At 45.5% G+C, this 24,174-nt stretch overlaps 1 protein-coding gene across 5 annotated transcripts in view; it reads right to left on the reverse strand.

Moving 5' to 3' along the window:
- The window catches only part of SCYL1 (SCY1 like pseudokinase 1), an 88,307-nt gene extending 66,191 nt beyond the window's left edge, over positions 1–22,116 (reverse strand). The window contains exons 1-6 of one of the 5 annotated variants that reach the window (XM_029611618.1): positions 21,896–22,113; positions 20,403–20,543; positions 17,382–17,500; positions 5,461–5,583; positions 3,019–3,242; positions 2,652–2,742 (exon numbers count right to left, since the gene is read on the reverse strand). In XM_029611618.1, the coding sequence (XP_029467478.1) occupies positions 2,652–2,742; positions 3,019–3,242; positions 5,461–5,583; positions 17,382–17,462 (519 nt within the window). In that variant the 5' untranslated portion in view covers positions 17,463–17,500; positions 20,403–20,543; positions 21,896–22,113. Of the gene's footprint in view, positions 1–2,651; positions 2,743–3,018; positions 3,243–5,460; positions 5,584–17,381; positions 17,501–20,402; positions 20,544–21,895 lie in introns of all 5 variants that reach the window. The other 4 variants (XM_029611617.1, XM_029611614.1, XM_029611615.1 and 1 more) reach the window with 4 other exon arrangements.
- Between the last annotated feature and the right edge of the window lie 2,058 nt (positions 22,117–24,174).

The following is a 24,174-nucleotide window of genomic DNA, read 5'->3' on the forward strand; positions in this document are numbered from 1 at the left end:
AGAAGAAGGGTTTCGTTTCTAAGATCTATAAATTGCTTAAGGGACCTTCCCACATACAAAGGCATGGGAAAATGATCTGAAAACGACTCTTTCTTAGAGATATGGGATCAAATCTACTGCACAGCTTACAAATGTTCCATATTGGCCCCTCCTTACAGGAAAATTGCTATAAACTATTAACGAGGTGGTACCTCACTCCAACCAGGTTACACCGTATCTACCCATTGATAGATCTAATTGCTGGAGAAATTGCAAGTGTGAAGGTATCTTCTTTCACGTTTGGTGGAAGTGCCCGCAGGTTTCCTTATTCTGGGGCCGAATTCTACAGTGGTTGGAACCTGTTTTGTGGGTTCAGGATCTACTAAATGTGGGGTTAGTGTTGCTAAATGTCCCACATCCAAATCTAGATAAATACCAACAACGGATGTAGCAACAAGTTTCCAGAGCAGCTAGATGTGAACTAGCTTTGTACTGGAAACATCCGGAAGGCCCCATACTACAGTCAGTCCTAAAACAAGTGCGTCTTTATTACAGAATGGCTAGTATTCATGCTTATAAATGCTATCAAGTTATGACTTTTCAGAAAGTTTGGAAGCCTTTCAGAATGTGGGAAGAGAAGGAATCGGTTTAAAATATTCGCTATTGATTCTGATATTGATAACGCTATTGATGCTGTCTTATGTTGAGTATTGCAAAGGAGTTTACAGGTTCATATTTTGTACTAAGAATATTATGTACATATTTTTATGTTAACATCAGACTGCTTTATGTGATCATTGATCTTTGATCCTGGTTAACTAACCGTCATGAAGAGGGAGTCTTGTTTCTATTCATTCTTGATTTCATCTTGTGAGGCGATGGGGGAGGTTGGGGGAGAAATTATGTTCTATATACTGCAAAGTTGAATGCCAAAAGTGTGTTGTAAAGTGGTTCTGTTAATGTATATCTGATATTTGACTTTCAATAAAATATATATGATAAAAAAAAAAGTGTTGCTCACACTAAAAGGCCAATATGCACACGTATGTGGGCCGTGCGTGAGCAATGTAAATTTTAAAAGCCACTACTTATGTGCGTATATGTGCATGCTAAAAAAGGGGGCAGTGGAAAAGGGGCAGGGCCAGCAGTTACTCACATAAATTCATATTTTAAAACTGGAGGCCACAGCACGTAGCGGATTGTTAGTTGTGTATATTTATGCTACTCCTGACGAAGTGTAAGTCTGCAGAAATCGCGTTTTAGAACTAATGCAACAGGGTGAGGGGTCAAGGTCAACTGAGAGATTGCATGATGAAGAACCATGTGCCTGGATGACCTTGAGATTGACTGGGCAAACTGGTGGACTAACTGAAAAAACTGGGAATGTCCTTCACACGAGCATGTTTTAAAATCCGCTCACCTAAGCCCATTAAAGCCAGCAAAGACCTAAGCAAGATAAGCAAAGTATGTTTGCTTGAATAACGGCTTGTACTATTGTTCAAATATCACAATTTTAGTTTGTGGTGCAGGTTTTTTTTCATATATTGTGTACATTGTAAATATTGTCACAGCTTGCTGTATTCTCTGCTGAATAAAAAGTAATTAAAAACTAAATTAGGTGCATACTTACGGGCGGTATTTTAAATCATATGTGCACAACTGCTTTAAATTAGCCTGTTAGATTGTAAGCCCTTTGAGGATAGGGAAATACCTACAGTATCTGAATGTAATCCACTTTGAAGTGTTGAAAAGCAGAATTTAAATCAAATAAATAAATAATAATAAATTCTATGCATTCACCACCTTTTTCATGAAGAAATATTTCCTGTCATTAGTCCTGAGTCGCCCCACTTGCAGTTTCATATCATGACCTACAATTTCCTTTCCATCAGAAGAGGTTTGATTTTTGTGTATCATTAATACCTTTCCAGGTATTGAAAGTTTTTATTGAAAGTTTAGCTTTAGTTTAATAAGAATAAGTTTAGCTTTAGTTTAATAAGAATTTATTAATCGCCTACGCCAAGGCACTAAGCAAGTCACATGATAATACATTCATAATAAAATAAAACATGAAAACAATACAATAACAATGTCAATAGAAGTTCTTAATAAAATAACAGAACCACATAGGATCTGACTGATCCGGGTACGAACAGGGAACCCTGGTTTCAGTGTATCATATTTCCCCGTCCCTTCTCTCCTCCAGAGTATACATATTTAAGTCTTCCAGTCTTCTCTCATAGGTCTTCCACTGCAGACCTTACACTTTGGTTGCCTTTCTCTGGTTCCCCACTTAACTTATAGTAACAGAGCAGATGACAGCAGAAAAAGACCAACAGATCCATTCAGTCATCCCAGTTATTCCTGTCCACACTGCCAAGCTACGATCATGTTCTACTGCTGGCGGTTGGGATAAATCATTAGCAGAGTGGACAGGAATAACTGGGCAAATAGGATGGACCAGTTGGTCTTTTGATCATCTTCTGCCATCATTTACTATGTTACCATGTTACTGTGAGATGGGGAACCTAGAGAGACATCTATGGGGAAGTCTGGGGAGAGAGAATCTGTACAAAGTGCTTTGGGACACAAGGGATGTGATGTGTGCTAAAAATATGTTAAATCTTCTTGGGCTTCCCTTAAAAGAGCAATCAAGTGCAGACAAAGGCTACCTTTCCCAGAGAGCGCAGAGAGGAGGGGCGAGGCAGAGGCCCATTAAACACTTCCCAAATGAGACATCCCAGCCGCCACATATCTGCTGACCTGTCCAAAAAACACAAAGAAACAAATAAGTCATAAGACAAGAAGGAAGTGGCATTGTCCACTCAGCTGCCACATCATGCATGCATGCATCCTTGCCATCTTATATTCAAGTTCTCTGCACAGCTGCCACCATCTGCTACTATTTCTTTAGCAAGCCTGGCAGCTTCCATAACCAATGACATCACAAACAGCCACAAGCTACAGGGATCAATTACTTATCAAGAGTTTTCAAAAATCTAAAGTTTCTACCTCCTGAGCCCCTGAATACACACATACCACTTTTCACCAGCTGCCTTGCTGCTGCTCTCTATCTGCTCAGGCGGATCGTATTTCTCCAGCTCTGCAATTCCCTTCCGTGGCCTGCTTTCACCTCCTTGGATTGAGAACATGTAGTCTAGTCCCCCCAGCTTCCACTCGCCAGCCCGGTCCACGAACACAGAGGCCACGCACACATTGTTGTGAATGAGGCTGCAGTCATTCACCAGGAAGCAGAGGGCTTTCTGAGATAAGATGCAGGGTGTTAGAAACGGCAGAATGTGAGCCCTGCTAACCAGCTGCTCCTGCATGTGACTCCTGGCTCCTTTCTTCTCGGTATACCAGTTAATAATCCCCTGATGTTTTTTTCTTTTTTTTACTCCAGAACAACAACAGCATACAAAGCTCAAAATTTTCTGAAATTGACCATCCCTCTGACTGGTGACCTCAGCTAAGAGGAAGACACATCTTGAATTTTGTTTCACAGGTTGTCTGGAAAACACACCGCTGAACCTCAGTTCTAAACTGTGTGCCCTAATCACACATTACACAGTTTCGGTCACATACACAGGAATGAAATACAGAAGATGTTGGAAGATAATAATCGCTTAGTCTACCCTGTTTGCCCATATGTGGTCCTACTGTGGTCTCCTCCCTCCCTCATTAAGGTCCCTCGGTATTTATCCCATGCATGCTTGAATTCTGACACTGTGTTGGCCTATAATCTCTGCTGAAAGACTGTTTCAGGTGTCCATCTCCCTTCTCAGTGATAAAGCATTTTCTCACATCCCTTTTCAGTCTCTCTTCCTTTAACTTCATATCATGAGCCCTTGTCATTGAGCTTTTTATTCTATGGGAAATGCCTCCTGGTACTTTATGGAAGCCTGTTAGATGTTTGTATCATATCTCACCTTTCACTTCTTCCTTCTAGAGCAGTGCTTCTCAACCTTTTGTTTTTATTTCATGGCCTCAAGACACACCAAACCAAAGTTCATACATTCCACTCTCCGTCTTTCACTCCTCACGCTGCTCAGTCATCTCTCACTGTACCCCACCCCTGGCCATGTGACCCTCTCTCACATCCCCCAGCATTGTCCTTTCACTTGCCCCCTTTCCCCATTCACGCATTTCTTCCAACCTTCTATATTGTGTCACAAAGCTACAACAACATTTTATGTTCCTGTCATAATGGTCCTTTTCTCCCCTCTATCCAATGCTCCTGTGTCCTCTCATATTCCTCTTGCCAAGGCGTCCTCTCTCTCTACCCAATTCCTAGTGCTCCTTCTCTCCCATCTATTCTCACTGCCACCTCTCTTCCCATACCTAGACCTCCTTCTCCCTGCTCCCAGTGACCTTCTTCCCCATCTCTTCTTTTCCCCCGCTCCTAGCACTCACTCTTCTCCGTGATCTGATCTCTTCATTCATTCTCCTACTCCCCAAAAATAATTCAGCTTCCCAGCGTTCCATCCCTCCTCTCAGTCCCTCTCTTGTCACCCAGTACTCCAGCCTTCCTCCTTAGCACCTGCCTCACCCTTCAATTTCTCTCTTCCACCCCTCTCTCAACCACCCCCCCTCCCCCCTCACTCTCAGTCCCCTCTCTCCAGCCTTATTTTTATTTTTTTTATTTAGTAGGCTTTATATACCACCTGTAAAACAAGTTACCCGGATACCCACAGCACTGATGGCATCTCCTTCTCAGGGACTTCACGAGGACCTGCAGCAATGGCAGCTTTTCTCAGGCCCAATGCTTGCCTCCATCCCCTGGTATGATCCTCAGTTCCCACCCTGCTGTGCCGTGATATTGACTGCAGTGGCTCAATGAAGGTACCCTTCTCCCTCCCCACCAGAGAAAAGATAGTTTGAGGTGGCAAGCAAACTCCATCCCACCAGCCAGCATAGTGAAACACATGTGCAACATTTCAGCCAGCAGTCACCACAAGCATTTTTAAGTCTCACAGGCCAGCCACACTAGTCTTGCAAGATGAGCACAGCCAGTCAACATGCAAGTTTTAAAAATACTTGTGGTGACTGCTGGCTGAAATGCTGCACGTGTTTCGCTCTGCTGGCTGGCGAGATGGGGGTCCATCTCTCACCTCATGCCACCTCTTCTGAGTTGCACCCAGAGGGGTGTGGAGGCTCATGGTGGGAGGTGGAGAGCATCAAGCCACTACAGCTGCAATTGTAGCACAGCAAGGACTTTGCCACTGCACACTGGCTGAGAATCACTGTTCTAGAGAGAACATCCTTTTGCTCCCTAAATCCCTCTGTGTATGCTTATAGTGCAGGCCATGCACCATTTTGCTGGCCCTGCTTTGAAAGCCTTCTACCTCAATAATATCCTTCTGGAGATCAGGTCTGCAGAGCTGGACATAAGGCGGGGCACATCACAGGCACCAGTGACTATATCCTTAGTAAGGAGATGTGTACACAACACAAGTCGTGCTGTGTGTGTTTCGCCCTTACCACGATCTGATGGAGACCCCAGGAGACTTCCAGTTCATTCAAGCCTCCAGAGTCTGCCTTGGACTTGAGATGAGTGCCAAGTGGCATCACAGGCTCCGTGACAATGTATAGGCATTTATCTGTCTACCCACGCAAGAACAGAGAAAAAAACAAAACAAGGAAATGCCACATGAATTCTAGGCAGGAAGAGGTACACAGTCTGCTCTCCAGTACCTGAATGTTGTACAGACAGAAAGACTACTAAAGGGGATAGGAAGTGGTGAATCCTTAGATTTCAATCAGGTACACAAGTCTACCTGGCTAATAATTGTTTATGAAATTTTCCAAACCTCTTTAAAACCCTGCTATGCTAATTGCCTTGACCACATCCTCTGGCAATGGATTCCATAGTTTGATTGTGCATGGAGTGAAAAAAATGCTTTTTCCAATTTTTTTTTAAATCTGCTACTAGTTAGTTTCAACTAGTCTTAGCACTAGTTGAAAGGGTAAATAACAGTTCCCTATTTACCTCTTTCACCCCACTCATGATTGTATAAACGACTAGAAAGACTTATGTAATTTTATTATGTATGGTTTTCTTGTAAACCGCTGTGATGTACTGAATAGCGGCATAGAAAAATCTTTTAAATAAATAAATAGGACTCTTCAGCCTGAAGAGGAGATCGAGAAGGGATGTGTTAGAGATTTATAAAAATTATTAGTGGAATGGAATAAGTAAATAGGAGGCGGTTATTTACCCTTTCCAATAGTACTAGGGCTAGGGGACATTCCTTGAAATTAACAAGTAGCAGATTTAAAACAAATTGGAGAAATGCACAATCGAGCTATGGAATTTGTTACTGGAGGGTGTACCACAGCTAACAGCATAGCTGGGTTTAAAAAAAAGTTTGGACAACTTCCTACAGGAAAAATCCACAATAGTTATTAACCAGTTAACCACAAGAAACCAATTTCTTATCCCTGGGACTGAGCAACAAGAAATTGGAGCTATATTTTTGGGAATGGCAACTATTGGAGACAGCATGCTGAATTCGATGGACCTTTGGTCTGATCCAGCATGGCACTTATGTTATTATCATATTTCCTCTCAGTCATCTCTTCTCCAACCTGAAGAGCTCTAATCTGTTTAGCTTTTCTTCATAAGGGAGCCATTCCATCCCCCTTTTCATTTTTGTTGGCCTTCTCTGTTCTTTTTCTAGTTCTACTATAATTTTTTAACGATAGGATGACCAGAACTACACACAGTACTCAAGGTACTGTCACACCATGGAGCGATACAGAGGTATCATGATATTCTCCATTCAATTCTCCATTCCTTTTCAAATAACTCCCAGCATGCTACTTGCACTTTTTGATTGCCACTGCATACTGAGCTGAGGATTTCAACACATTATCCACAATGACTCCAAGATCCTATTCCTGGATGGTGACGCCCAACTATAGGTAAATAATTCTGGGTTACATACTGGGAATGTGCATTGTGAAAATATGGAGGAAACACCGATGGCCTGGACACAGATCTGTCGCCAGGCTGACACCCTGGACAGTACAAGGGGGTGGGAAGGAGGGCTTTACAACAAAAGCAGGCACTCATCTTGGGTAAAAGTAATCTCACTAAGATAAACACTATGACTCCATTGAGAATAAGCTCAGTGGGAGAACAGCATTTCACACCTATATGCAGCAAAAGCATGTTTACAGCTCCAAAGGAAACCGCAATGGAAGCTAAATTAATACTGGGGTCCATTTTCAGCTGCTGTCCAGCCAGCAAAATTAGCCAGATAAACTTGTCCAGTTAATTCTGGCAGGATATTAAATGATGCAGCTGCACCACTGAATATACCCAACTATCTTATCGCTAGATCAGTGATCTATGACACGACCAGAGAAAACTGAAAAGTCATGGGATAAGAGGCTAGATAAAATTGTTTTTGCCTGATAATTTTCTTTCCTAGACTCCTGCTAGACCAGGGTAATCCCCAGTACTCTAGGAATTACCCTGTTCCTCGGCTGTCGGAGACAGAGGACACACCTTCTTGATGACTTTACGCTTGGTCATAAAAGGGGCGTGGTCATAGGCCCTTCAAAGTAGGGGAGGGTGAAGAGGAAAGAGAAAGGAGAGAGAAAGTCTGGCCACCTTGTGCAACTCTACCTATGGCCCCTGTATTCTCAGGTGAAGCCTGGACTAGCCTAGCAGGAGTTAAGGAAAGAAAATTAAACAGGTAAGAACAATTTTACCTTCCTTTTCCCTCCTGCTAAACCAGCCCATTACTCTTGGGAGATACAAAAAGTTCCCCCCTAGGCCATGTGGGAGGAAGGCAGGGTAGTCTTAAGGACCCCAGTTACAAAAGCCACTTCCTCCTTTACCTGTTCATCCAGCTTAGCAAATAAATGCAGGGTCGACCAAGTGATAGCCCTGCAAATTTTCTCTGGGGAGACCAATACTGCTTCTGCTCAGGAAGATACCTGTGCTTGAGTAGCATGAGTATGGAGAGCCGCCATCACCTACCTACTGTTAAGAAGATATGCTGATGAAATGGCCTCCTTGATCCATCCTGCTATCATGGCCTTTGAGGCTGCCTCTTCTTTTCATGGTCCACTAAAGAACACGAACAACCTAGTGATTTCCTGAAGGGGTTAGTCCTCAAGTATCTCAAAATCACACAATGACAAGGTTGCCCTTTTCTCTACATTCCTTCCTTCTGAATACTGGCATGATCATTCCCCGATTCAAATGGAAGGGACACCACCTTCGGAGGGAAAGTTTGTCTATTTGCGGTTGATGCGCCTGAAGAAGTACAGAGATTGAAAAGTGATTTAAGGAGCTTGAAGAGTGGTTGAAGACTTGGCAGCTGGGATTCAATACCAAGTGCAGAGTCATGCATCTGGGGTGCGGTAATCCAAAAGAGCAGTATGTGATGAGGGGTGAATACAGCTAATATGCATGGACTGGGAAAGGAACCTTGATGTAATAGTTTCTGATAATCTGAAGATGGAAAAGCAATGCGACAAGGCAATATCTAAAGCCTGAAGAATGCTGGGCTGCAAAAAGATAACAACAACTAGCAGGAAAAAGGAGTTGATAATGCCCTTGTACAGGTCCTTGGTGAGGCATTATCTGGAGTACTATGTTCTGGAGCCCGTATCTCAAAAAGGAAAAGGATAGGACGGAGGCAGTCAAGAGAAGGGCAACCAAAATGGAGTGCGGTCTGTATTGGAAGATGTATGAGGAGAGGCTGAAGTATCTGAATATGTATATCCTGGAAGACAGTAGGTGCAGCGGAGATATGGCACAGACCTTCAGATACTTGAAAGGTTTGAATGATGCACAATCTTCAAACCTTTTCCGTTGGAAAGGAAATTGTAGAACTAGGGGTCATGAAATGAAACTCAGGGGGGACAACTCAGAACCAACATCAAGATGGTGGGCCTGGATTCCTGGAATGCCCTTTCAGAAGAGATGGTGAGGACAAAAACAGTAAATGAATTCAAAAGAGCATGGGATAAACAGTGTGGATCCCTAAAGACTAGAGGTTGGAAATTAAGAAAAGGATGCATGGGAGTAACGTGCACAGGGTGGCAGTTACTATCCTTAACAGAAGGTATGGGGATTAATACCCTTAACCAATTAGTCTGATGCTTGTGATACAAGTGCAACATCGCTCTCTGCTTCAATAGCAGGGGGAAAAAAGGGGAATTAGATTCAGACAACAGCCAGTGCTAGGCCACAACTTTTACAGTCCAGAATACTGATATGCAGACAGTAGGGATAAAGCATAGGATTGCTTCTACGACCAAGTCCAAAAAGCAAAGAACATGCAAGCAGCATTGATAAAGTTATAAGGTTGCTCACCCTGTAAAAATAAATTTGTAATAGGTTTGACAGTTGCTTGCTTTAGATTGTAAATATTGCTACCCTTAAGATAAGGCTTGGGGGTAACCTGCATGGAGCAGCAGTTACTACCCTCAACAGAACATGGGGTAACCTGCATGGAGAGTCAGTTTCTACCATAAGAAGCTTGCTGGATAGACTGGATGGATCATCTAGTCTTTTTCTCCCGTCATTACTATGCTACTATGAATGAGGGCATCGGCTTAAGGGTGACTGAATGAGACAAAATTATTAAGAGGCGTTTCCAACATGAGAGGGCTCTAACTCTGAAATGTGCCTGGTAGACTAGATTGCTACCAAGAAGTCATTTTCAACACTAGATCGTTAATGGATGCATGTCTTAAGGGCTCAAATGGCACCCTCACTAATGCCCCACGAACCAGATTCAGATCCCCCTGTGGAAAGATCAGTCTGAAGGGTGTGTGCGACCAAGCAGTGATTCCCACAGGCCTAGAGACATGAACTTGTCTGACTCTAGCCTTTCTTACTACTCACTTAATAATTTCCTTTTCCTTAGACCAGACAGATGAATTCAGGACCAATGAGTTATGCACCTCCACCAGCAGATGGAGACGGAGCAAACTGACGTCCCCTGCAGTGACATCAGCCTGCCAGTATTCTCTTCAAAAGCCAACTGTGGACAGACTAGCCAAAATCTTGATTAATAACAGATAACATTTCAGTACTCAGCCATCAGGAACCACTGAGCTCAGACAAAGAATGTATTAACACTAGCTTAGGGACTGAAGTAACACTTACCAGTAAGCCCTGGAACAAATAACCATGCAGGACCATAACCCAATCATTTGGCAGCGGAGGGTGGGAAACTGAATTCATTTGTCTGGTCTAAGGAAAAGGAAATTATCAGGTAAGCAGTAATTTCTCATTTCCTAGTGCTCAGACAGATGAATTCAAGACCAGTGAGATGTACCCAAGCTACTCCCAAATAGGGCAGGAGGCTGCCGTGATCCTGTCAAAATCGCGGGTGCAAAGGCTGCATCCTCCTGGGCCTGCAAATCCAGTCAATAATGCCTGGAAAAGGTGTGTATCGAGAACCACATTAGAGCTTGGCAAATGTCGATGGGAGACAACAAGCCTAACTTCTGCCCATGACTCTGACTGAGCGCTAACCTAACTAGGTAACGGCTTTTCGGCATCCACATATGCAGCCATGACTACCTCCTTAATCCAGCGAGCTATTGTAGCCCGCAAAGCCGGCTTGTTCCTTTTTACCTCAACCATGAATGATAAACAAGCAATCCGTTTTACGGACAGGTTTAGAAACCTCCAGATGCCTCACAACATGTCTCTTGACATCCAAGAATCGCAACAGGCAATATTCCTCCACATCTCTTTCTCTATTCAGAGATAGCAGGGAAATGGACTGTTTCAAGTGAAAATCTGAAACCACTTTTGGCAAAAAAGGAAGGAATACACAGCCATATTGCCCCTGGAGTCACTTGAAGGAATGGCTCCCGGCAAGAAAAGGCCTGCAACTCAGATACTAGACACTCAGAACAAATCGCCACAAGAAACACCATTTTCAAGGTCAGTAACCACAAAGAAAGACTACACATGTCTAAACATAGGGCCCTCCAAGAAATCCAAGACTAGATTAAGACTCCACAAAGGTACTGGTAATCGCAAGGGAGGACATAGATGTTTCACTCCTTTGAAGAAATGGGCCACATCTGGATGAGCTGATAAGGATTCACCATTCACTTGACCCCTGAAACAGGCAAGAGCCGCTACCTGTACCTTCAAGAAATTAAGGGCCAACCCTATATTCAATCCATCCTGCAAAAATTCCAAAATGAGTGGAGCTTAACTGAATGAGGAAGCACCCCCTCGATCTTCTCACCAAACCTCAAACAAACATTCGCCAAACCCGCACATAGGCTAAGGAAGTAGAGAACTTTCTTGTTTGTAGCAAGGTAGCAATCACCGCAGTAGAATATCCATGCTTCAGCAAGCAAGCCCTCTCAAGGGCCATACCTAAGACAAAACAGAGTGGGTTCTTCATGAAGAACAGGTCCCTGCTGCAACAGATTCCTGTGCGCCAGAAACAGGAGGAGGGAGTCTACCAGGAACCATCGCAGATCCGCATACCATGGTCTCCTGGGACAATCTGGTGCCACCAAAAGCACCATCCCTCTGTGACCCTTGACCCTCCGAACTATTCTGCCCAAGGGGCACAGGGGAAAGGCATACAACAGTTTGTCCCTCCAGCCAGTCCTGCACAAGAGCATCGATATCCAAGGACTTCGAATCTCTCCTGTGACTGAAAAATTGAGGAACCTTCACACTGTGAGAAATCGCCAGCAGGTCTAGAAACGGAAGGTCCCAGCAATCCACTACAAGCTAAAACACCTCATCCAGACTCCTGGGTCCAGACTCTCCCAGCTGAGAAAGTCTGCTCTTACATTGACTTTTCCTGCAATGTGCGAGGCCGAGATCTCCTGAAGATGCACTTCCGCCCATTCCATAAGTTGTTCTATATCCTGTGACACTTGCTGGCTCTTGGTTACTCCTTGCCGATCGATGTAAGCCACTGTTGTTGCATTGTCCAACATTATTCGGATCACTTCTGCTGCTGAACTGCAAGCATGCCAACCGGACCATTTGGGCTTCCTGCCGATTGATGTTCCAGAGAGACTCTTCCGCGCTCCAGCGCCCTTGTGCTGTTAGTTCCTAACAGTGAGCTCCCCTACCCTGGAGGCTCGCATCCGTCGTGAGTACTAACCAGTCCGGCGATTTCAGGGAAACTCCCTTTCACTGTAGTTGAGAGCAGACCTCCATCGGCAGGTGGAGCCAAATTGAATAGTCCTGAGATTGTGGGTTCCAACGAGACAGCAGGAAGTGCCAAAGAGGACACATGTGCCATCGTCCATGGCACCACTTCTAGGATTGCCGCCATCACAAGTAGCTGTAGACAGGACCACACTGTTAAGTATATAGTGTTCATCAAGAGAAACACCTGCACCATCAACTTCTGAATACAAGCTACTGGCAGGAAAACCTTGCCTGCTTCATATCGAACGGAACACCCAGATACTCTAATGTCTTAAGATGGCTGAAAACTGCTCTTGGCTAGGTTCACCACCCAGCAGCCAAGCTCCTGCAACACAGAGATCACCTTGCGGGTCACCAGGCCACTCTTTTCCAGAGTCTTGGCCGGAATCAGCCAATTGTCCAAATACGGGTATACCAGGATCCCTTCCTCTCTCAACTCTGCCGTCACCACTACCATAACCTTAGAAAAAGTTCTGGGAGTGGTGGCCAGACCAGAAGGCAGGTCTGAAACTAATAATGGCACCCCAACACTGCGAAACACAGAAAACGTTGCTGCTCCAATCGGATAGGAATATGGAGGTATGCCTTGGACAGAATCCAAGGAGGTCAGAAATTCCCCCGACTGCATGGATAATATCACTGAGCACAATGTTTCCATGTGAAAATGAGTCATCCGCAAATGATGGTTGACCCTTTGGAGATCCACCTTCCTTCCACCTACCCCTAGCTCATCCTTTAATTTATAGGCAGATGTCACTTTCACACTTAAAAAATAAAAAAAAAATTAATTTAATTAAAAAAAAATCAGCCTTTTAACTTAAACTCAGAAATTCCCCATACCTTATCAAGAGTTTGATCATTCCCTTGTAAGTTACTACCAGATATATAGTGAAAATACCAAATCATTTAAAAGACCCTAATTTGTACGCAATCCTACACCCATAGCAACCTAAAACTTAACTAGAAACTGAACAAATTTAAGATGAAGTCCAGCAGCAAGAGGGGGGCCTCCCAGACTTTTGAATCGAGTGTCACATGTATGATCTTTTACTTGCCGGTGAGAAATTGTGTGTGTTCATCCAAGGCAAAGAGCCCCTGTCTCTCAGAGAACGAGTCCAATCTCTGGAGGATAGCAAGGCAGACCTGGAGGAGCTGAGGCAGACAGAGAGGTATATAAATGAGACCTTCAGGGACATAGTAGTCAAGTCCCAACTCCAATCTGGCATCTCTGGTGCTGCCTTGGAGGAGGAAGGTCTCATGATCGGAGAGATTCAACCTGGTGCAGCAGGAAAAGATCCTGTAGCAAGTCCTGCTCTTCAGGTGGTACATTGTTCTCTCGCACAGAGGATGTGTCTCCCAGGGCTTCTGCCAAGGAAGGAAGGGTCAGGTCAGCTATCATGGTTGGTGATTCTATTATTAGGAATGTAGACAGCTGGGTGGCTGGTGAGCATGAGGATCTCCTGGTGTGAAGGTGGCAGACCTCACGCGTCACCTAGATATAATTTTAGACAGTGCTGGAGAGGAACAGGCTGTCGTGGTACATGTGGGCACCAACGAGATAGGAAAATTTGGAAGGAAGGTTCCAGAAGCCAAATTTAGGCTCTTAGATAGAAAGCTGAAATCCAGAACCTCCAGGGTAGCATTCTCTGAAATGCTCCCTGTTCCACACGCAGCTCCCCAGAGGCAGGCAGAGCTCCGGAGTCTCAATGCGTGGATGAGATGATGGTGCAAGGAAGAGGCAATCAGTTTTGTAAGGAACTGGGGAACCTTTTGGGGAAGGGGAAGTCTTTTCCGTAGGGATGGGCTCCACCTTAACCATGGTGGAACCAAGCTGCTGGCACTAACCTTTAAAAAGGAGAAAGAGCAGCTTTTAAACTAGAACAAAGGGGAAAGCCAACAGTCTCTCAGCAGTGCATGGTTCAGAAGGAGGTATCATCAAAGGATACTAATGACACATTAGAATTAGGGCATCCCAACAGTGAGGTTCCAATAATAAGAAAAGTAGTCCAAGTACCTGTAACTAAAAACTCACCTGAGCTAAAAAATTCTAACTTATCCCTATCAATTAAAAAGCAGAATGAAAATACAAATAAAAATCAAACATTGAAATGTTTGAATGCTAATGCCAGACATCTAAGAAGTAAGATGGGAAAATTAGAATATACAGCAGTAAATGATGACATAGACTTAACCTGCATCTCAGAGACATGGTGGAAAGAGGATAACCAATGGGGTAGTGCTATACCAGGATACAAATTATATCGCAATGACAGAGAGGAGCAGCGGGATGGTGCTTTATGTCCGGGATGGCAAGTGTTTCGTGATTTTTTATAGTTTTTTGTTTTTTTTTAACTCTTTCCATTCTCCTGGGTCCAGCTTATTCCTGCTGAGAAAATCCACTTGCACATTCTGCTTTCCTGCAAAGTGTGATGCTGATAACTGAAGTGGATTTTTTCTGCACAACTGAGTAGTTGTCTTGCTTCCTCTGCCAGTCTGACTGCCTTCCCCTTTACTCTTGGCTGGAAGGCTTGAGTGCCAGGCTGATAGCCCTTAATTCCAACCAGGCCTACCACAATCAATGCGCCCCCAGATTGTGCGCATAGGCAGCACGCCCAAAAAAACTGGGCATACAACTTGGACACCCAGCCAGAGGCACTTGCACGCACCAATGGACCTGAAAAGGGCAGCCTAACGTCCAGAAAAAAAGCATGTGAAAAACGCTGCCACGGCCTACCACACGGTACACCGAAAAAAGCCTAACAGCAAGGCCTTGCCCACCCGCGCTGCCCAAGTCCCTTATCCTCCCTCGGGAGCAGGAACGAATGTCAGAACGGCACACCAAGCATGGAGACCAGAGGAAGGAAACTACATCTATCGCGGCAGTCATTAACTCTGTAGCTGGAATTAGTCCTTGGTGTAACTAGGCTGCAAAACCCACTCACATGTTCTTCTATTTTGGCGACTCTCTTGAGAGGCAAGGTCAGCCATTCTTCCCTTGTGTCGAAGAGCACACCTAGAAACACTTATCGATTGGGCAGGTACTGAGTTGCTCCCTACATAGACTATCACCCAGATGAACCTTCTAGGAGCCGAACCACTGAGGCTGAAGTCTATCGATTCCCCTGGATGGGGGGGTGGGGGGTTCGCTCTCAGGAGACGAACAACTAAGGATGTACCATTATCCCTTGTTTGTGCAAGGCTGCTGCTCCAAACACCATCACCTAGGTGAAAGTTCTCAGGGCCATCATAAGCACAAAGAATGGCACCCAAAAACGCAGGAACTTCTGAAAAGAAGGCCTCATAGGAATGTGGAGGTAGGACTCTGTCGAATCCAATAGCAACTTTTCTTACTGTCACCGAGCAGAGAGTCTCCATTTGGAAATGGGATACCCTCAAACATCTGTTGATCCCTTTTAGATTAGGATGGGTCAAAAGATGCTATCTTTCTTTAGTACTACAAAATAAATTTAATATGCTGCTTTCTCCTACTCCTGGAATGGGATGCCAAGTCCCATAAACTTTGGAGGGTCACTTTTACTGCATCTCTTTTGATTTGTGATGTCTAGGAGGAAATCATAAATTTATTTGGCGCTGGGATGACACACTTGGGCACATAGCCCCTTAAAATTATGTCCACATTCCATGTAATATTGCGCTAGGCATCTGCCTACTGGCATTACCGCCAGAGGGTTCCTCTAGACATTATTGCAGGGTTGGCTGCTAACTGTGGCCTTTTGGCCCACAACGACTGAAATTTACCTCTTGGAGCATGTGAAAGTGCAGTCTAGCCCAACTGACCTCTGTCCTCTGGGAGCTTGGTTTCTTCCAATTAATTCACTAGTTTTTCCAAATCCTCGGCAAATAGGAATCCTCCCCTAAAGGGGAGCTTACACAGATATGATTTGGAAGCAGAATCTGCTGTACAAAAATGGCATCTAAGTAGCATCCTAAATGCCTCCCTGGATGCAACTGATCTAAAGGCAAACCTAACGAGATTATACATTGTATTCTCAAGAAAGGCTTCTGCCAACTCCCAGAGTGTCATTTCCTGAGTCAGGCAATTGCTGGGTCCTGCTTAAGACTGTCCTAACTACCAAGCCCCTGCAAACTGAGGTTAAAATTGCCAAGGTCCCTGTGGAGAAGGCCTGTTTTAGGTCCACCTCTATCTTCCTAACCTGGAGGGGCTTTAGAGCCATAACTCCCTCCACTGGGCAAAGCTGACACTAGTGCATCCACCTTTGGCATATGCAGCAGGCTATTTCTCTTCCTCTGGGAGAGGGTACAACTTCTCCATCACCCTGCTACTGAGGGGAGTCCCATACTGTCAATCCTTCTGTCTTAGGGTCTCATGCAAAGGAAAACATCCTTAATGGCTTCCTTATGCCCTGTAGGATGCGGGTCGCCCTCCATCAGGCCATCTGCCTTGGTGCTTGCTATCTTCAAGGCTGCCTGAACGTTAGTAATGAGGGCTTTAAGTTCCTCTTTTTTGGAACATTCCCCTCTTCCTGATAGCTCGAGTGCACTTGTCACCAACTCCTCCACCTCTGGAGTCCAGCGTGGTAGCTACCATGGGTGAGTACCCCCCTACTCCCCCCCCCCCCCCCCCCCATGAGCATATAGGAGCTCTACTTCTATCTTCCAAGGATCCCTACTCAAGGGATTTTGCACCCTCCGCAGCTCTGGTCTTCTGCATGGCACAGAAAAAATGGTGCAATATCAGCACAAAATCTGGGGAAACCCCCATAGAGTGGGCTCCTGCTGAGTCCCTAGTGAGGTCAGATCCAAGGCCTTGTTCTGGGCCTAACATTATGTTTCCTTGGCCTTCCCCAGCACTCCCTTATGCTAGGGGGACTATTGGGCCTAGTTGCCCTGGAGTCAGCCCCTCCTCTTTCCCCTAGGGTCAGGGGAGCAATCTAATGCAGGAAAACTCCTCTCTCGAGGCCCTTCCCCTATATGATGAGGAACTCCATTGGGTCCTTCAGAGAAGGTTGTGTCAGGACTGCCATCACAAGATGCACAGAAAGAGCCCGCCACACTGGGCATCATCTTAGTTCCTCTAGATCTGCATTTGTGATCTAGAGAAGCATGCTTCTGCTCCTCTTCTCTCTTTTTTTTTTTTTTTTTGTTTAAATGTGCAGCGGCACAGCACTGGTTGCACATGCTCGCTTCAGCTTCCAACACAGTGCTGCGTCATCTACATTTTCCACCTTCTCCTATGTTCCCCTGGTCTACTCACCATCACTGAGGAAAAACTGTTGGGGCCACCAATCACGGGCACACCACATGCCATGACCCACACTGGAATCTTCTCACTCATTTTTTTCTTTCCCCAGAACCCAGAGGGAAGGGAGGCAACTGAAGAGAGAGAAAGAGCGTGAGAGTGAGCATGAGGACAGCAAGAGAGAGAGAGAGGAAGGGGGACCTCAGGCCCAAAATGTTGGGGTTTTTTTTTGGAATAGAGCCAGGTCTCTCAGGATCCATCATGCCCTCAGGAATGGGGAATCCTCCTAGAAGGGATCCTCAGGAGCAGGGATCCAAAACCTAGGAGCCTACAACCAGGAAGAATCCCCTGGGATGCAGCTGCAATAGGAAACTCAAACTCAAGAGGCTGCTGACCCAGGAGCTTGGTAGACTCTACCAGACCGGGGCCGCACCCTGACTCTAGGAGTATCCGATGAGTCCATCTATTCTTGTCCACAGCTGCAGGAGACAGAGATGACTGGTAAGGGCCTATGACCATTCCCTTTTTATGACCAAATGTGACATCATAAGAGGGTGTGTTCTCTTTCCCAAAAGTAATGGACTGGTCTAGCAGGAGGAAAGGCATGTAAATTGGGTGAAATGTAAATTGGTTAAAAGATAGGAAACAGAGAGCAGGACCAAATGGTCAATTTTCTCAATATAGGAAGTTAAATAGTGGAATGCCCCAGTGCTTTCTAACATATTTATAAATGAACTGGAAAAGGGAACGAGTGAGGTAATTCAATTTGCAGACAATTCAAAAATATTCCAGGTTGTTAAATCATATGCAGACTCTGAGACTGGATCTTTAGAGACTAGGCATCCAAATGGCAAATTAAACAAAGTGGACAAGTGCAAAGTGATGCACATAGGGCAAAATAATGTAAACAGAGGTAATTTGCATGCACTGTCTCCACTGTATACAAATCTCTCTCACACATGTTCATTGTGGATATCCTGAAAACTTGACTCGCTAGATGTGTCCTGAGAACTGGGTTGAGAACCCCTGATCTAAACTGTAGTTACCTGATGTTAGGTTCCATATTATGAGTCATCACCCAGGAAAGGAATCTAGACATCATCGCAAACAATACATTGATGTCATCAGCTCAGCATGCACTGAATTATTTGGAAAGGAATGGAGAATAGAATGAAGAATATCATAATACTTCTGTATCACTCCATAGTGTGGCCACACTTTGAGTAGTGTGTACAATTCTGGTTGCCAAATCTCAAAAAAGATATAGCAGAACTAGAAAAGGTACAGAGAAGGGCAACCAAAATTATAAAAGGATGGAACGGATCCCTTATGAAGAAAGGCTAAAGAGGTTAGGGTTCTTCAACTTACAGAAGAGCTGCCTGAGGGGAGTTATGACTATAGAATCATAAGTGGTGTGGAATGGGTACATGCAAATCAATAGTTTACTCTTTCAAAAAATAAAAACCAAAAAGATTAGGGGGCACTCCATGAAGTTAACAAGTAGCACATTTAAAACAAATCAGAAAAAATATTTGTCACTCAATGCATAATTAAGCTCTAGAATTCTTATTGGAGGATGTGGTAAAGGCAGTTAGCATAGTTGAGTTTAAAAAAGGTTTGGATAAGTTCCTGGAAGAAAAGTCCATAACCTGTTTTTAACCAGGCAGACTTAGAGAAAGCCACTACTTATCCCTGGGCGCAAGCAGCATGGAATCTAGCTACTATCTGAGATCCTACCAGGTACTTGCGACCTAGATTGGCCATTGCTGAAAACAGGATACTGTGCTTGATAGTCCCTTGGTCTGACCCAGTATGGCAGGTTTTGTGTTCATAAATACAGCATGGACACCTGATGAGCAGATCTTTATCAGAGGTCCATGAAGGCATCACACACTAATACATGTGAAATATGAATCCAGTGCAGATAGCCAAAGAGCAGATCTTCATCAGCGCCCTGTGCAAAAGGCCAGCCTGATGGCTCAGTGGCAGTGATGTGCATTGCCATTTGAAAGGTCCCCAGTTCAATATCCAGGTCAGGTCTTCTGCCACCCAGTCAGCCAAAGCTGAGGATACTGTAGAGCACAAGTTCCCAAATGTGGTCACAAAATCAGTAGATGGTCACAGGAAAAAGGCCGTTTCTTCCCCCAGACCTGCAATCGGCAACAGTGGGAAACACAGGGCCTATGAGGGTGCACTGACTCAGGTCCTGTGCTGACTGCTGCTGCTACCACTTCTGCTTCCACCACTACCTTCACATTTTGAGTGAGTGCAGATGAGGGAGTTGTTGAGGGATGAGAGGGACTGGGAGGGTCTGCTATTTGTTTTGGTCGTCTTGTGGGATCATGTGAATTTTCAAGTGTTAAAACGGGGTTATACCAGATAAACGTTTGGGAAGCACTACTGTGGAGGCTTGGTGGGGGCAGGAAGTCGTAGTCACCATTCAAGGGTGACGCTTATTGGCCAGATATTCAGGGCCCATGATTGCAGGGTTCTGGAGTAAGTTTTGATGTACGGCCCCCGGCCAAAGACTGTCAATTTAATGACCATGGGTTGGGGGGGGGTGAAGAATTATAAAATAGGGAAGAAATCTGTGGATAGTTGTCAAAGACTCATGGCACCAGGATTCCAGCTGTGGTTTTGGCTGGCCTGGAAACCCAAAGGAACAGGAGGAAAAAAATTCTGCATGCAGGTATCACAATGATCCATGCAGAGCATTAATGTAGCACAACAGCTGGAGAACACAGCTTGGGGAAGAATTAAAAAAAAAACCAGATATACTAAAAGCTGCACACCTTTTATTTAAAAATATTAAAAGGAAAAGATACAATAAATTAGAGCTATAAATAAGACCACAGAAGAACCAACAGAGCAAAAATGTAGTGACTAGTTCTAATTAAAAAAACAAAGAACAATACAGAGTGGGCATGAATTATTCACAGATGCGCCTCACAAATGTACAGAACAAGACAGAGTGGGTACAGATTCTCTGGGTATTTCTCTTCTTCCCAAGGTTAAGAGCATCAGTACACTCCATACCTCTAAGCCATCAACGTAGGTCAGGATATTGGGATGCCTCAAGGTTTTTAGGCGTTTGAAGGCAGCTCTGGCCACTTGTGTCTGTTCCTCTGCATTAGGCTTCACCTCATATGTAAAGATGGAAACCAGATCACCTGTTGTCTGTAGAGGAAGAAGGAATGAGGGGATCACACTCTGAATTAATATCAGCACAGAGTCTGATCCATTGAAGGCAGGAGGTGCAGAAGGAAACCAAGGCAGGTAGGGGGTATAGACTGAGCAATGGCTGCAAAATGTGTATAAAGAGATTGTTGGGTAATGCTCATGTATTACTCTGTTCACTGACTCCCAATTTGCATCTACTTCAGTTTACTGGTTTGTTGGTTTTTAAATCATGCACCCGGCTACTGCAGAAAAGAAACAGAACCAAAAGCTCAGAATGTGTTCTGGCCACAGACATCAAATAAGAGAACCATTTTGTGCCACTGGTCTTATTGAATATCCCATAACATCAGCAAGAGAAGAGTACTGGGTTACTAATTTCAGCATGCTGTCCTATGATATCAGCAAGAGGAAAGTACTGGTCTGCTAATGTCAGCGCAATGTCCCTTGCAGCAATGAGAATACATCCTGCCTTTTGAATTCCCTTCTCTGGGCACAGTAAATCTGGGACCTCCAGGTATAGCTCAAGACTCTTTTACATGTTTCAGGATCCCAGAGAGAGTACATGGTAGTGTAACAGAATTGATGGCAGAAAAAGACCAAGTGGTCCATCCAGTATGCTGTCAGAAAGACACAAAAACACCAGAACCTCAGAGAGAAGTCTAACTCTACCCTCCACAGATGCTGGTCAGCACGCCACAGACAACTTTAAACCCTCAGGGATAGGATATGAACCCCAGAAATAGCATTAGACAGTCTGAGATGCCAAAGACCTCCTAACACAGGCAGGGACCCCCAGAGTCAGTGTGAAACCCTCAAGACACACATAGAGACTTCAAAGTCGACCACCCGGAAAAAAAAAAAAAAAGACTAGGCTGCCAGAGACAGTTTGATACTCTCTGATCTAAGCAAGAATCCCAGAAACAAGCTGGGACAATAAAGACAACCTGAGAGTCCCCACACCTAAGCTGGACCTCAGGAAACAGCATGAGACCTCTGACCTAAGCAGGAACACTAGAGCCCCTGACTTAAGCTAGGCCACAATAGACACTATAAGGCTACATAAAACCCCCTAACATAAGCTGGACTACCGGGGGCGGACTGAGATCCCCAGCTAGGCCCGCGCATTTCCCAGACAGCCTGGGCCATCTTCAGAGGCGGATCCCAGCCCGGCAGCCACGTCAGCGGAGATCCCGGGAGCACAAAAGAACCGAGGCCGCTCGGTCCCCGGGATCTCCTCAGCCCTGTCGCCGGCTCTCGCTCCCCCACTCCCACCCCCACCCAGGGTCCTGGGTTTCGGATCTGGCTCACCCAGGCCTTTCTCCCCCCCTCCCTTCCCCGCGCTCTCTCACCCGACTCTTTCCGCTCCGCAGCCGCCACAGTCCAAGCCCCGAAGCTTCCTCCGGCCGCTGCCCCAACGGCTCCACTTCATAGGGGAAATCCCGCACCGGGTCCCGGGAGAAGAACCACATCCCGGACCCGGGAGCAGGGAGACCTGCAGCGAGGAGGCGGAGAATGGGGAGACCCGGATCCGGCCAAGGCTGCTGCTCCTCCTCCTCCTCTAGAACCAGAAACATACCCCGGAAACGGAAAGGGGGCACTGTAACACTGTGTTAACACTTACGCCCCGGGGGTTAGTACTGTAACACTGTGATAAAACTGCACCCCAGTGGGGGGGGGGGGGGTGTCACTGTAACACTATGATAACACTACACTCCGGGGGAAGGGAGAGGGCACTGTAACACTATAATAACATTACAGCCCTGTGGAGGGGAGGGGACACTATAACACGACATCCCAGGGGATGTCACTCTTAACAGTGATAACATTCACCCAGGGGAAGGGAAAAGGGCATTGTAATATAACATTACGCCCCTGGGGAGGGGAACTATAACACTTATTGATAACACTACACCATAGGGCAGGGGAGGGGACACTGTAACACTACAATAACATTATGCCCCTGGTGAGAGGAGGAGGAACTATAATACTGATAACACTGCACCCTAGGGCAGGGGAGGGACACTATAACACTATGATAACACTACCCCAGAGGAGAGAGGGGGGTACTGTAATACTGTGATAACATTACACCCTGGGGCAGGGGAGGAGGCACTGTAACACTATGATAACACTACACTCCGTGGGAAGGGAGAGGGCACTGTAACACTATAATAACATTACAGCCCTGTGGAGGGGATGGGACACTATAACACGACATCCCAGGGGATGTCACTCTTAACAGTGATAACATTCACCCAGGGGAAGGGAAAGGGCACTGTAACACCATAATAACATTATGCCCCAGAGAGGGGGAACTGTAACACTGTGATATCATTACACTCTGAGGGAGGGGAGAGGGACACTAACATTGTGATAAACTACACCCCAGGGGAAGGGAGAGGGCACTGTAACACTATAATAACATTACAGCCCTGTGGAGGGGAGGGGGCACTGTAATATTATAACACTACTCCCCAGAGGAAGGAAGGGGCACTGTAATACTATGCCCCAGGGAAGGGGAGGGGACAAGAGAACTAAAACACTGGGGCTGATGCAATAAATATGCGCAGAAAGCGGGCGCTGAACAGTCAGTGCCCGCTTTCTTAATGTGCCCCCAGGCGCACACACACACACACACACACACACCCGGGGGCGCCATGCAATATTTAAATTAGGGGGTCGCATTAGCAAGGAGGCACTAGGGTCGCTTGCACGCCCCAGCACCTCCTAGCAAATGAGAACCCGATCGGCGTCAGCCATCCACCAGTTAGGAAAACCGATGCCGAGTTTATCAGCGTTGGTTTCCCTAAACGCCGCACAGCCAGGGGGTTCAGGAAACGGACACTTGTCAGTTGAGCATCCGCTTCCTGCACCTGACTGCCGGTGGTGTGTTTTTTTTTTTAACTTTTTTTTAACTTTATTTAGTTTTGGTTTTCCTCCTACTTAATATCGCAACAATATTAAGTAGGAGGCAGTACAGAAAAGCAGTTTTTTTCTGCTTTTCTATTCTAGTTTTAAGAGTGCTCAGCTATTAATGCCTACTCCAGGCAGGCGTTAATTTCTGATTGCTAAATGTGCATCCTTCCTAGACGCACAGTTTTTTTTGTTGCATAAGGGGATTAGTTAGCGCCTATACAACTGGTGCACTGTATTGCATCGGCCTAACTGTGATTACACTCCAAGGGAGGGGAGGAGAGGAGGCATTGCAACACTATTATAACATTACAACCCAGGGGAAGTGAGGGGCACTCAGGGGTGGATTGGCCTATTGGGGGATCGGGCATCCCCCGGTGGGCCGGTCGAGCTAGTCACGTGGTCTGCCGAGTGCGGCCATGACAGAGCTGCACTCAGCGGCGAATCCCTGGGCCGGTCTTCATCGGGAATCTGCCGCTGGGGGCACTAAACACTATAATAATATTGTGCCCTACGGGAGGGGGAACTGTAATATTGATAATGCTACACCCCTGGGGAGGAGAGGGAGAACTGTAACATTACACTCCGGATGAGGGGAGGGAGCACTCTAACATTATAATAACACTGAATACACTACACCCCGAGGGGACACTGTAAAACTATGATAACATTACACCCTGGGGCAGGGGAAGTGAGGGAGCACTGTAGCACTATG

This window comes from Rhinatrema bivittatum, chromosome 8, assembly GCF_901001135.1.
Source record: "Rhinatrema bivittatum chromosome 8, aRhiBiv1.1, whole genome shotgun sequence".
NCBI lineage: Eukaryota > Metazoa > Chordata > Amphibia > Gymnophiona > Rhinatrematidae > Rhinatrema > Rhinatrema bivittatum.